Source organism: Pelmatolapia mariae, linkage group LG16_19 (genome assembly GCF_036321145.2).
Source record: "Pelmatolapia mariae isolate MD_Pm_ZW linkage group LG16_19, Pm_UMD_F_2, whole genome shotgun sequence".
Taxonomy (NCBI): Eukaryota; Metazoa; Chordata; class Actinopteri; order Cichliformes; family Cichlidae; genus Pelmatolapia; species Pelmatolapia mariae.
The window spans coordinates 51,231,831-51,244,035 of record NC_086241.1 but is presented as its reverse complement, the minus strand read 5'-3'; the positions used below and the strand labels follow the sequence as shown (position 1 = coordinate 51,244,035).

At 40.0% G+C, this 12,205-nt stretch overlaps 2 protein-coding genes across 3 annotated transcripts; one reads left to right on the top strand and one right to left on the bottom strand.

The window, feature by feature from the left end:
- Positions 1-5,633: 5,633 nt before the first annotated feature.
- Positions 5,634-8,939, bottom strand: ccdc32 (coiled-coil domain containing 32). The gene is made up of 4 exons (XM_063499170.1): positions 8,819-8,939; positions 8,295-8,542; positions 6,649-6,802; positions 5,634-6,322 (listed from the first exon to the last, which is right to left on the bottom strand). Exons 2-4 carry the CDS (start codon positions 8,527-8,529, stop codon positions 6,133-6,135), a joined length of 579 nt encoding a protein of 192 aa, XP_063355240.1. The 5' UTR covers positions 8,530-8,542; positions 8,819-8,939; the 3' UTR covers positions 5,634-6,132.
- Positions 8,940-9,055: 116 nt separating this feature from the next.
- Positions 9,056-12,014, top strand: pcmtl (l-isoaspartyl protein carboxyl methyltransferase, like). 2 transcript variants are annotated; one of them, XM_063499168.1, is made up of 9 exons: positions 9,056-9,124; positions 9,443-9,610; positions 9,767-9,871; positions 10,030-10,061; positions 10,149-10,253; positions 10,368-10,488; positions 10,596-10,681; positions 11,040-11,209; positions 11,338-12,014. In XM_063499168.1, exons 2-9 carry the CDS (start codon positions 9,493-9,495, stop codon positions 11,372-11,374), a joined length of 774 nt encoding a protein of 257 aa, XP_063355238.1. In that variant the 5' UTR covers positions 9,056-9,124; positions 9,443-9,492; the 3' UTR covers positions 11,375-12,014. The 2 variants fall into 2 exon arrangements, with proteins under 2 accessions (XP_063355238.1, XP_063355239.1); XM_063499169.1 differs by having other exon boundaries at positions 11,302-12,013.
- Positions 12,015-12,205: the final 191 nt, after the last annotated feature.

The following is a 12,205-nucleotide window of genomic DNA, read 5'->3' as shown; positions in this document are numbered from 1 at the left end:
ATAATGTTTCTCTTGGGGAGTGCATCTCAGCTAGAAAATGACAAATTTATGATGACCTTGAGCCTCTTTACGGTATAATATCGCTCATGACATCATTATCATTTTTCTAGTGGGACTTACATTATGTCTGAGATTTTATATACTCAACTTACGCCCTTTATGTTAACATTCCTACAACATTCTCACTCATGTTATCCCAAGTTTGGTCGGAAACAGGCATTGGGATGGAGACACCAAAGAGGTCCAAAATTATTATTTTGAATATGTTGTGCACCCCCGCCCTCCACGGAGCGCCGTGAATGAAGGATCCTGCTGTGTGGTTCTCCACAAAGCGGACACTTTCTAGACAAAGCATTAGAGAAACAGAATACAAATTGAACAATTAAGATGTTTCTCCAGCAGTTCACATTAAATATTCATAATCTCAAAACTAATTTGAAAAAAATTGTGAGTCTCAGTCAAAACCAGCATGATCGAATGATTCATCAAGGGTAATACCGAATGGCATTCATTGCTTGACTGTTTCGCTGCTTGAAAGGAACACAGATCTCATTGTGAAGATAATTAAGATGTCCAAAAGTTCCAGTTAATCATATTCATGTGCAGAAACCACGTAGTCTCCAGATTTTCATCAAATTCAGAGCAAAAAGTGTCACCACTATTTTAAAGTACTTGTTAGTATGAACTTCTTACGATGACATTTTAGGCTCAAAATCTTCTAACATAAAGGTACGATATCATTAGTGTTTCAATTTCAATGGAGCTCTAGTAAGTGTTGCTTTGAAATGCTGCTTTTAATTAATACTGATATTTACATGGCATTCACATTTTAATATTGATAGCTACAACATGGTAAACGATGAGGACATGGCCATTTTTCCTCCCTTTAAGAGTAAATTTAGCACTGTTGGGAGAAGCTCAAAATCTGGCTTGTTTGTAGAGAAGACTCAAAGCACTGAACATACAGCTACTGTAATGGTTTTCTGTCTGTTGCTCATTTTTTCTGTGTGATGTTTACTGTTAGGACACATCAGAACAGTTTAAAATAACACAGACTGGTCTGCTTTAGAGCACACAGCCTCTCCTTCCACAGACCACTTTTTCCCACTTTGATTTAACTGGACACTGATGTGGACAGGGCTGTCAAGCTGGCCTTTCTTCAGTCTGATAAGTTCCTGTGGTGAAGGTAACAGTTTGTTCTAGCAGCATCCACGAAGTAATCAAATGGTGTACCACCTCAGAGACTTCCTTTACGGTGACCACTCTAGTTCTGAATCACTTGTACATGTCATGTATACTATGTCCAAGTGTGGGAGACGTGACAGCTACAGGTGATTAGCCATTTTTGGTTAATTGCTCTCTTTTTTTCACTGTGCCACCAGAATGCGCAAAGCACACAGCAAAACCTCACGTGTGTCACAAAAAGCAAGCGGCCCCATTACATGTCCTCCTGATGGAGCCTTTGTGGTGGGCTTATTTTCAGGTCCTAGACAGGGGTTGTGCTTGTTTGATGACTGAGTGCCAATTTAGGGAGCCAGCATTCAGCTGAGGGCTGCAGACGAAAAATGCACCCATCAAACAAACTAAGTGCAAATGCAATAATTCATGTATTAAATACTGAGCAGCCAGAAGCCTGTTTAGATTTGCTATTTTAAGTAATGTTGGAAATGTGTTGGTTGAAAGGATGGTGGTGGGTTATGGTGGTTTTGTCACACCAGTCATCACCAGTTGTATTTGGAAATACTTTTTTTAAACAGTTCATCTAGTTTGCACTGGATTAAATGTACAGTAGTTCTTGCTGTTATTATGTCTGCACAGAACGCTACTGAAGGCCACACTCTGATATTGAATACATTAAATACACAAGCAAACCACCGCTCCCCAGCGGGACACGGGAAACATACATACATGGATAAATATACATATTTGCTACGATCTAATCTGACATCCCTTTCAGCGCTTGAGTGACTGTCAAATGTACAATTTTATTTAACTAATATTTAATTCTGTAAATATTGAAGATGTTGGCACTCACAGTTTCTTAGACAACGTTTCATCAAGATCTGTCCACTAATCTAGGAAAAGATCGGAAACATACAATCATTTATAGATAAAATATGATCATTACGGTATGTTGATGATGTTCAGTTCCCACATATCCACCCTTTACTGTGAAACTTACCAAATCATAAGCTAGTCCACCTCAGAGAAAGTTGCACTGAAGATATATCCCCCCAAAAATTACAAACTTGCTTGTGTTGATATTAGCAAAGAGATGTTTTTTTTTTACTTCAGAGATTTTCTTTCTTCACCACATCCTGTTTATAGGAGCTCCACTAAACTGTAGCTGCTGCTGCTGGGGTTTAGTTTATTAACAAGGGACCTTGCTGGGAGGAATTTACTTCAGCTGTCTCAGTGTGGGGACTGTGACCATAGATCCCAATAGAGATTGTACTGAGGGTCTGATTTGGACGTGTAAGTTATATGCGACTAGGAATGGGTTTATAGTTAACAGAGGCTCTGCTGTATGCAGAGGTAGAGTGGGAGGCATCCCACTGAGAAGCTGCAGAAGATAAAATGAGAGCAATGTAAATTAAAAATTAATTTATAAAGTATTCATTATTGTACTTTCTGTGCAAGGGAATCAATCCATGGGCTCTCATTTGAAGCATTTCATTGAAAGTGTGACAGATATTTTTGGAACGTAGTAATTATTAAACAAAGACATGAAAGATCAAGTTTTTTTGGGTCAGCTATTTTTTAGCTATTTTTATTTTTAACGGCCTGATCTTTAGGGCTAAATGGCTTTTTGAAACTCTCTTTCTATGTGGACATCAAAGTAGATTTCATTATTAACATACTCCAGTGATGAAAATGTCATTTTAATTACTGCTGAGCCCGAGCCAGATTTGAGTTTCTTCCCACTCAGAGCTTCATAGTGTCTATTATCCCAGTCCAGCCTATTACCACAAACCACGTCTCTGTGAGACCGCTACAGCTGGTCCCTAAGTATTATTAATAATGGTAAGGATGTTCTAGAAAAAGCTAAATAAAGTCTACTTTATTAAATCAAGGTAACTGTCAGAATATGTTCTCCACTTGAATGAGAAATGAGGACAAAGACTGTTTTGTTGAGATCTCACTCTCTCAGCCGTTTAGATCCAAGAGTAATCTAATTCAAGGGACATCCAAAGGTTTTCATGTCAAGGACCCCCAATTGAATGAAGTCCTATTAAATAATGATGCCATGGCTGCTGTTACTCAAATGAACACAATTTGATTCAGTTTATTTAATTCAGAATTACACTTGGATGCCAATCCATAAATCGTCTGTACGCTTTAATAAATATTACCTTTAAGAAGTTTATAATGCCCTTTTTTGAGCTTTTAAAGAGTTGTTGTAACTTTGGTTATTTTGTAGGGATTCATTTGTGGCGCCGAGAGGAATCACTAGAATTTTCTACATATAAACTGAATATATACAATATAACCATCCAACGAATAGCTTTCAATGAGGACAATGAAATTGTCTCACAGAATTGACAAATGAAATAAAAACAACAGCCAAAACTGACCAATACTGCCTTCGAGTTCCTAGCTTCCATGCACAAAAAGCCTAAACAACTTGTAATTTGAGCAGCCCTGCCTGATTAAAGCCCACAGCTTCCACTTGTCCTTTCACAACTTGCAGTCTTCGAGTTCAAGCAGCGATACCAGTGTGATATCATGAGTCATTTCCTTTCAAGAGTTAAAGACCTCTTCTCTCAAAAATGTGTTTTTCTTACTCCTACTTGATTCAAATGTGTGACCTTCATTGTGGAGAATGATGCATGTTCAAAATTTAATGCTAGAATTTGCTGAAGGAGGCCAACTTTCTCTCTGCGCTGCTTAAATTTCAGCTACCCTGACATTTTGAAATGAAGATATTTACATTTTCATCCATTTTTTAGGATATGTGTGTTTCAAAACATGTTCACTGTGCACCATTTCAGACACAAATTATTATTCCAAACCAAGCAGAGCATTTTATCATGTCTGGTGGATTTTACTTTATGTCATTCAGAGCCACGAGGGACTTTTTGAAACAGGCTGTGGACTCGCTGTGACTGCTAAAGACGCTGGCTTGTAAAATGGTGAATGAATCAAACTCGGTTCATTGCTGCCATCTAAAGAAACTGCAGTTCGAATAGCTGACCACAGAGATATAAACCATTGATGAAGACCTTAACATATAAGGCCCTTCCATAGGTATTAAGAGGACAAATAGCTGCTAATCAAATGCACTTGATTATTTGATCGTCAGCAAGTGTGAGCATTCGGGTTTTATCGCAAAGCCAAGGAGAAAAGATATCAGCTTAGGGAAGCAAATTTTGCTCCCTATCAATCTGGGAAGAGTTTTCAGGCCATTTCCAAACAATTTGAAGCCCATCATTCTACAGCAAGAAGGACTGTTCAGAAGTGGAAGACAGTTAAGGGAGTTACCAGTCTTCCCAAGAGTGGATGTCCCAGCCAATTCAGACCATGGTCAGACCATGTAATGTTCAGAGAAACTGCAAAAAAACAAAACAGGGATGCATCTCAAACTCTACAGGCCTCAGTTGGCATGTTAAATTTTAAAGTTCTTAACAGTGCAATTAGAAAAAAGACTGAACACATATGGTTTGTTTTGAAGGGTTTCCAGAAGAAAGTCTCCCCTTACTAAAAGGAACATGGCAGGACAGGTTAGGTTTGCAAAATTGCATTTGAACAAATCACAGGACTTCAGGAACAATGTCATTTGGACAGGTGAGACCAGTGGAAATGTCTGCACAGTTGCATGTTTGGCAAAAATCAACCATATTAGCACAAACACCTCATACCAACTATCAGTACGGTGGTGGAGGGGTGATCATTTTGGCTTGCTTTAAAGCCACAGGACCCGAGCACCTTGCAGTCACAGAGTCACCATAAATTCATTTGTAAAAAAGTATTCTAGAGTAATGTGAAGCTATCTGAGAGCTTAAGAATATGGGTCATCTAACAGGACAATGATCCCTAGTACAGCCGCAACTTTACGTCAAAGTCCAGACCTCAACCTGATTGAAATGATGCAACCTTAAGAGAGCTGCACATAAAGAATGCCTGCAAATCTCACTGAGCTGAAGCAACACTTCATCAGTCTCTCCAGGATATGAGAGAATGATAAAGTAATTCAAAAAAGTTATTATTTTTTGCCACTGAAGATGATTCTGCAAGCTATTGAATAATGTGGTGTACTTCATCTTTCACACACTACACACATTTTGACTTAGTTTGGTTTAAAAAGTATTGAAAAAGTCTCATATGTCGTGTGTTGTTGCTCATTTAAAGTTACATTTAAATGATTTAACTTGGTTAGGATCAGATGATTTTTTTATTATGTCCTGGTATATAAAATCTCAGAACTGAAAGAGAGTGCACTTCATTTGTCACCACATTGCATGTCTAAGCCCTAAAATACCCCCTTGATGATACGCCATATTGTATCAGACCCAATGTCTTCACTCCCAAAATCTAAAGCAATTCAACAACACTGTCCTTGGAGCTAACAAGCAGACAAATGAACACAATACCAGTTACCATTTTTTAATATTTTATTGAAACTTCATTAAAAACTTCTACATGAAATTAACAAAATGTTACACAGTATGTTACAATATTTTTCTGGACTGAATCACATCCATTCTAATTTATGATGTCAGCCTTTTAATGACAAAAAAAATAACATTTTGACAAATGAATGCATCGTTAACGTCACTTCTCATGTGACACTACATATGGTCCTCAATAAACATCTGTATATGTAGTTAAGAGCCATTCTCGTAAACATAGGAGACACGGATTACAGCTAGAGGACAAAAAGGTATCATTTCAAGCTCTTTATTAGGTGTTCTCAAGGTGCAGTGTCATTGAATAGAAAGGACAAAATGCATGTGAGTTAATAAGTGTTTAACACTCAGTTGCTGGGGATACAGACAGTGATGAGAGGCTATAATCGCTGATAACAAAGGCTTTAGCCAAAACACTGCAATGACACAATGTGAGAGCAGGAAGTCACGTTTACCGACTATATAGGAAGTAAGTTCTTCTTTCCATGTTACCATTTTAATTCACTCATTTCTCTGGCTTGTGAGCATCATCTTCATCCGGTTTCTGCATCTCTGCCTCTGCATCCTCTCCGTTTTGCATTTGGTCTGACTCTGCTGATTCCTTATTCTGGGAGGGCCTCAGGAGATATTCCAGCTCTTCCGCACTGATGGCCACCTTCTCTGGAATCAACCACCTCTTGAAGTGTTCGAGAGCACTGCAAAGGGATGAAGGGCACGAATAAGAAGCAGGCCATCTCCAGATAAGTACTAGACACTTTGAAAGATAAAGATTAAAGTAATTTTGTATTGGGATGAGTAAATGGCACATAGTCTCTTGAATTTAAGGAAAAGTGGAAACAGTGAGATGATGAGTTATTGCTGTAATATGTTAAGTTAGAAAGATACAGGAAAGAAATGAACAAATGATACAATCACATCTAAAGACACAATGCCTATAAAAAAAACAAAAAAACAAAACAACAACAACAACAACAACAACTCCTCCAACAGGATGATTTTTCACATCATGTCCATGTCCTACCTCTCATCCATGTCACCCCCTTGGAAGAGCTCTGAGGTCTGGGTATCGTGTAGGAATCTATCCCAGCATTCCTTCTTGGCTTGAGACAAGGAGTGCAGCATGTCCCTGGAGGTCACATCACTGGACTGGCCCTTTATCTTCTTCAGGCGGTTTTCTGGAGCGAAATGTAACCAAAAATGTCAGTTTTATAGCTTGGATCAAAGTTACAACATAGATTTTGAATTAAGAATCAAAGAAGAGTGTGAGCTTCGGTACAATGTGACTTATAAGGCCAGCAAAGATCGCAGATATGCAAAATAACCATGTAGGGGTTAAAGGACTGGTTAGGCTGTATCGGATGTAATGAATTTATTTCAGACGAGAATTAAGAACACCTCCTGAAAAAATAAAACATTTAACTCTTGAGAAATAAATAAGTGCTGATCTTTCTTCGATTAGGAGACAAAAACCACCTTCTGCAGCAATCTTTGTCTTTTTTAATCATGTGTGAGTACATACTGTCAAGTGTTTTGTAACAGTGTTATAGTTTTATATTTTTATTGGTTGTCATTTTTTTACATTTTTGTTTCTGGTTCAGTTTATTTTCCATGAAGCTTTATTTCTATTGTTTTAAAGTACACAAGTACACAGAGGGACTATCGAGAGCGTCCTGAGCAGCTGCATCACTGTCTGGTATGGTAACTGCACCGTATCGGATCGCAATACCCTCCAACGGATAGTGAGAACAGCTGAGAAGACCACTGGAGCCTCTCCTCCCTCCATCACAGACACCTATCGCACTCGCTGCATCCACATAGCCACCAGTATTGTGGAGGACCCCATACACCCTTCACACACGCTCTTCACCCTGCTGCCTTTTGGCAAGAGGTAACGGGCCCTCACTGGAAGACAGAAACAGTTCCATCCACCCAGACGTCAGACTCCTGAACACTGACTGAAACACACACACATACCTTCATACACATCACTACCTCAAGCACTTATCTGCACAATCTCATACACACACAAACGCACATACATCAAGTTACATTTTGCACAATGCTCAGTCTTTTGCACAACCCACTGTCACTGTTGCGCTTTTCTATTGCATTGTTGTGTCTGCACCGTCTTGTGCCTGTATCGTTCTGTTCTGTCTGGTGTTGCACTGTCTTTGTTTAGTTTTTTGCAGTTTTTGCACACTTGCACTTTATGTAGTCCTGTATTGATTGTCTTTTATATGTTATATGTAGCACCATGGTATGGGGGGAACTTTGAACAGCAGAAGGCTGTAATAAATTAATTGACAGAAGACGCATCTGTGCCACATGCCATATTTTTGGAACTCCCTTATTCACAAAAGGTCGCCACAGGATATTTGATCGGCAGTTTTTACACCGGATGCCCTTCCTGACCCAACCCCAGAGGGATCTGTGTCTCCTTCTGGGATCAAACCAGGGACCCTTCACTTGTTAGGCAAATGTGTCAGCCACTACAAAAACATGGAGAATAAATAGGCAATTCAAGCCTGCTATGCTGAAGAAAACTTCATCTGGTTTCATTTTGCGGAAATTTAGCATCTTATCATTTCCATGCCTCTTGCTGACAGACAGCGAGGAGACATGACAGGAAGTCTGTAGTCTTGAAAAGCTTTTAAAAAAAGGAAATACCTAGAGTGGCTATGTAAATCTCAGAATCCTCCATGGGTTCCCATTTGGCATTAGATGGACTGGTATCGGTCCCATTTGCTTGTCCATTAACCTGCACAGGCGGGTGAAATGAGTCTTTGAAGTCTGTGCTGCTCTCCGGGGTCGCCTCAGTCTGCACCTCCGGCAGGCTGGAGCAGATCTCGGACCAAAGCTCCCCGCTGGACCGAACCTCCTGGTTCTCGAAGTCGTCTATCATTCTGGTGCGGCCACTGGGTTAAAGAGATGTCGACATCACGGTTAAAAAAAATAATAAAATAAAATAAATCACACAGTGTTAGTCTGTTTTTTGACTAAGACCCTTTTCTTTCAGTGACACTTGCCTGAGATGTTTGGAAGGTACATACAATTAAGACAAATCAGAAAGCTGATGGTTCGGTTTACATTTACGGCTAAGCTGGTTACTGACCAACTACATGGATAATTACTGTGTATTTAAACGTTTTTCGAGCAGTTTGTTACCATAGAAAAATCGAAACATAACTTACCTGTGTGGAAAAACCTCAAAAGGCTAGAAATTATTAACGCAGATATATTATTTTAAAGATTAAAGTTTCGCATTGCTAGCTAAACATATCCATGATCTACAATCTTAAACGACCGACCGACAGCCCACTTCCTCTTTCAGATATATTTGATTAGACGCTCTACCCGCCCGTCAAGCAATTTTGAGAGCTGATTGGTTAGTTTGGGCTTCACCTATAAAAGATTCTTTTCTCATTGGGCTGTGGTTTGCTGAGGAGGGGATTAGGAAATGTGTCTCAGCTGGAAGTGACCGCGGCTGAGCTACCGAGGTAAACAAGGGCTACCGACCTCTACTGAATTCGTTTATATGGGGATATTTACTATTTAAAGAAGTGTAATAATCATTTGCGACGGTATAATGATAGTATCCGCTTATAGTGTAACGTAAACTTGCTGTTATAGCCGTAACGTGTGCTGCTGTACCGCTTGCTCGCTGGCTGTCGGTCAAGTTTACTGTAATTAGTGAATTTGCACTGCCACATTTGGACATCATACAAATGACCTAAACTGCCCTCTCGATTACCACGCGGAGAATACAGCTATGCCGTTGAATGCATTTTACAGTAATCCGTGTGTCGTGTACTCAGGGTTACAAGCGCTGATCATCGCGTCCCTGCAGAGAGATCCGGTGTAGGAGATGCGAGCGGCGCTGCGCCTGGCAGTAGTGGCAGTCCCCATGGGTGTGCTGCTGTCCCGGACAATGGCGTGGATGTCCAGCGGCAAAACACATCCAGAGCTCATCAGCAGGCTAAGGGGTAAAGGGTTTGAGCTTTGATATCTTTGTTGTTGTTTGTGACCTTTCTTGACCCCTCTGGGACTGTAGTTACATGTTGCACAGGTTGGTTTGGAGTCATCATCTCCATTCATTCAACTCAGTATCAATACCTCTTTTTTTCTTCTTTTTCTGCCAGATCATGGCGTGATCCAGAGTGACAGAGTGTTCAATGCCATGCTGGCTACTGACAGAGGACTCTACTCGAGGGACTATCCCTATGCAGACTCTCCCCAATCCATAGGTATTTATTTCAGAAGCACTTTCTAAACACACAAATGCATGTTGCTGTCAATGCAATAACAAGAGCCTGGGTTTTTTCATCACATTGCATTGTTGAATAATAGCTGTTTTATACAGAAAGATCTGCTGCGACTCTGTTATGAAACTTTGTAATTACAGGCTACAGGGCAACCATCAGTGCACCACACATGGTGAGTAACAAACACTGAACAGTGCTGGGAGGACTAAATGGTTAAACAAAACTTAACAGAAGTTTTCCTGCTGGCCTTACTCGACAGCATGCTCATGCTTTGGAGCTGCTAAGTGACAAACTAACTGAAGGAGCGTCCGCACTGGATGTAGGCTCAGGAAGTGGATATCTCACCGCCTGCTTTGCAAGAATGGTAAATTCTGTTAAAAACTTGAAGTTTCTTTCTAAATCTTACCACTAGCCAGATGGTTTCACCCATGTATCATGTAACAGAGGTTAAACAGCTGCTTTTTACCATTATATGCAGACAGGGCCCACGGGTAGAGTGGTTGGCATTGAACACATCGACGAACTGGTTCAGATGTCAATCAAAAATGTTCAAGCTGACAACCCGGAGCTGCTGTCCTCTGGACGCATCAAACTAGTTGGTGAGTCAGGAGACGTCAAACTTAAAGTCATGCCACTTTTAACTATTGAGATTTAAAGCGCGGGGCTGCAAAAAAAAATTACAATTCATATCTGGGTATGTCCACAGTGGGAGATGGAAGACTCGGCTACCCAGATGGAGCACCGTATGATGCCATTCATGTTGGTGCAGCTGCAGCCACTGTTCCTAAGGCTGTAAGGACGCAGGCTTTACTCTTGTCAGAATAAAATGCAATAAAAATAGCATAAGATAAGATAAGATGACCTTTATTAGTCCCACACGTGGGAAATTTGTTTTGTTTTAAGACACTCATTCAGCTATAACTGAAGCCTGCAGACAAGGCACAGAAGGCTGTGGTGTATCTACAGCTGTATTAAAGTCATTATAACCCAATCAGTTGTCTCTAAAATAACTTTATCAAGTATGTTAAGCTTCGAAGGTACTTGAAATGCATTCTAAAGACAGACTGCGCTGAATTAATCCCATGAATAAAGTGAAAAAGTATGAAACTCGTTTTTTTGTTTTTTTTAATCCTGTCTTTCCTTATGGAAGCTCTTGGAGCAGCTGAAACCAGGTGGGCGGTTGGTTCTCCCAGTGGGCCCTGATGGTGGCAGTCAGGTGCTAGAGCAGTATGATCGGCAGAGTGACGGGAGCTTCCTCAAGAAAGCTTTGATGGGAGTGGTTTATGTCCCCTTGACTGACAAGAGGCACCAGTGGCCTGGGTAAGAAAAAAAAAAAAGCCTTAAACCCCTTGAACTCTTACACAAAAAATGAGGAAGTCACCTGTGCCTGCTATCCTTCCTTCTCTCCCCAGAGGTGAGCTCTGACTGCAGTGTGGTTGCCCTTGCAGGAGGTGGCGTTGGTGCTGCGTCTCCGAGGCCCTGTAACACCTCTTATATTTCAACTGAGCTTCTGTCTTAAGGACCACCTGCTCTGCTAGGTTGTCACCTAGCAACATGAAAGGAGGCTCTTGCTCTGTTTGCCTGGCCAGATTGTCTTCCAAGGGCGATAAAACATTGAGTGACTGAATAAGTCTCCACCGGTCTACTGATTAGCCTCTTCCCAGAATCCTGTGATTCATTTAGAGTGATGCAAGTACAGTAGATCACAGGGAGGGGGGGAGGCTGTACACAGTATTATTTCTGGGGAAGTTTTTGAAGTGTAATAATGGGTTTGTTGAGATTACAGCATGAAAAGCTCTAAGATGTGTGAATGCTTGTGCTGATTTCAGATGGATGGTAAAATTGTGTGTGGGAATGATTTGGATACATATGCAGTAATACTTGCAAAAGTTCAAACCTGGGAATTTTAATAAACGTTTAGCAAATTGACAAAGTAATATATTTTTGTGGGAAGAATGCTTCTTACTCATTTAACAATATAATGTGTGTGCAGAATAAATCACATGTGACACTGTAATTATAGAGCAGAGTTAGGAAGTTGTGCCAAAACATAATAATCTGATACATTTTTGGAATAATACAAGTAACGTAATCCTATGTAAATATTGGATTTAATAATAAAACCAAGTAATTGAATATTTTAGTGACTGATGTCTTTTTGGCCTATAATCTGTTAAACATCTCTCTCACAAATTATACATTAATGAGCCAAAAAGAACATTTGAAGGGTAAAAACGAACTCATATCATTATAATGTAGGTGCAATAACACAGAGTTTTAAAGACACTTGCAAAATAGGTAATTATTTTATATATA

Excerpts from the sequence above, each read along its gene's own strand:
- ccdc32 (XM_063499170.1), bottom strand. The coding sequence starts at position 8,529 with ATGATAGACGACTTCGAGAACCAGGAGGTTCGGTCCAGCGGGGAGCTT. Across the intron at positions 6,803-8,294 it reads GATTTACATAGCCACTCTAG|AAAACCGCCTGAAGAAGATA; the intron begins GTATTTCCTTTT and ends ATTTCGCTCCAG. Across the intron at positions 6,323-6,648 it reads GGGGGTGACATGGATGAGAG|TGCTCTCGAACACTTCAAGA; the intron begins GTAGGACATGGA and ends ATCCCTTTGCAG.
- pcmtl (XM_063499168.1), top strand. The coding sequence starts at position 9,493 with ATGCGAGCGGCGCTGCGCCTGGCAGTAGTGGCAGTCCCCATGGGTGTG. Across the intron at positions 9,611-9,766 it reads GCTCATCAGCAGGCTAAGGG|ATCATGGCGTGATCCAGAGT; the intron begins GTAAAGGGTTTG and ends TTTTTCTGCCAG. Across the intron at positions 10,062-10,148 it reads CCATCAGTGCACCACACATG|CATGCTCATGCTTTGGAGCT; the intron begins GTGAGTAACAAA and ends CTTACTCGACAG.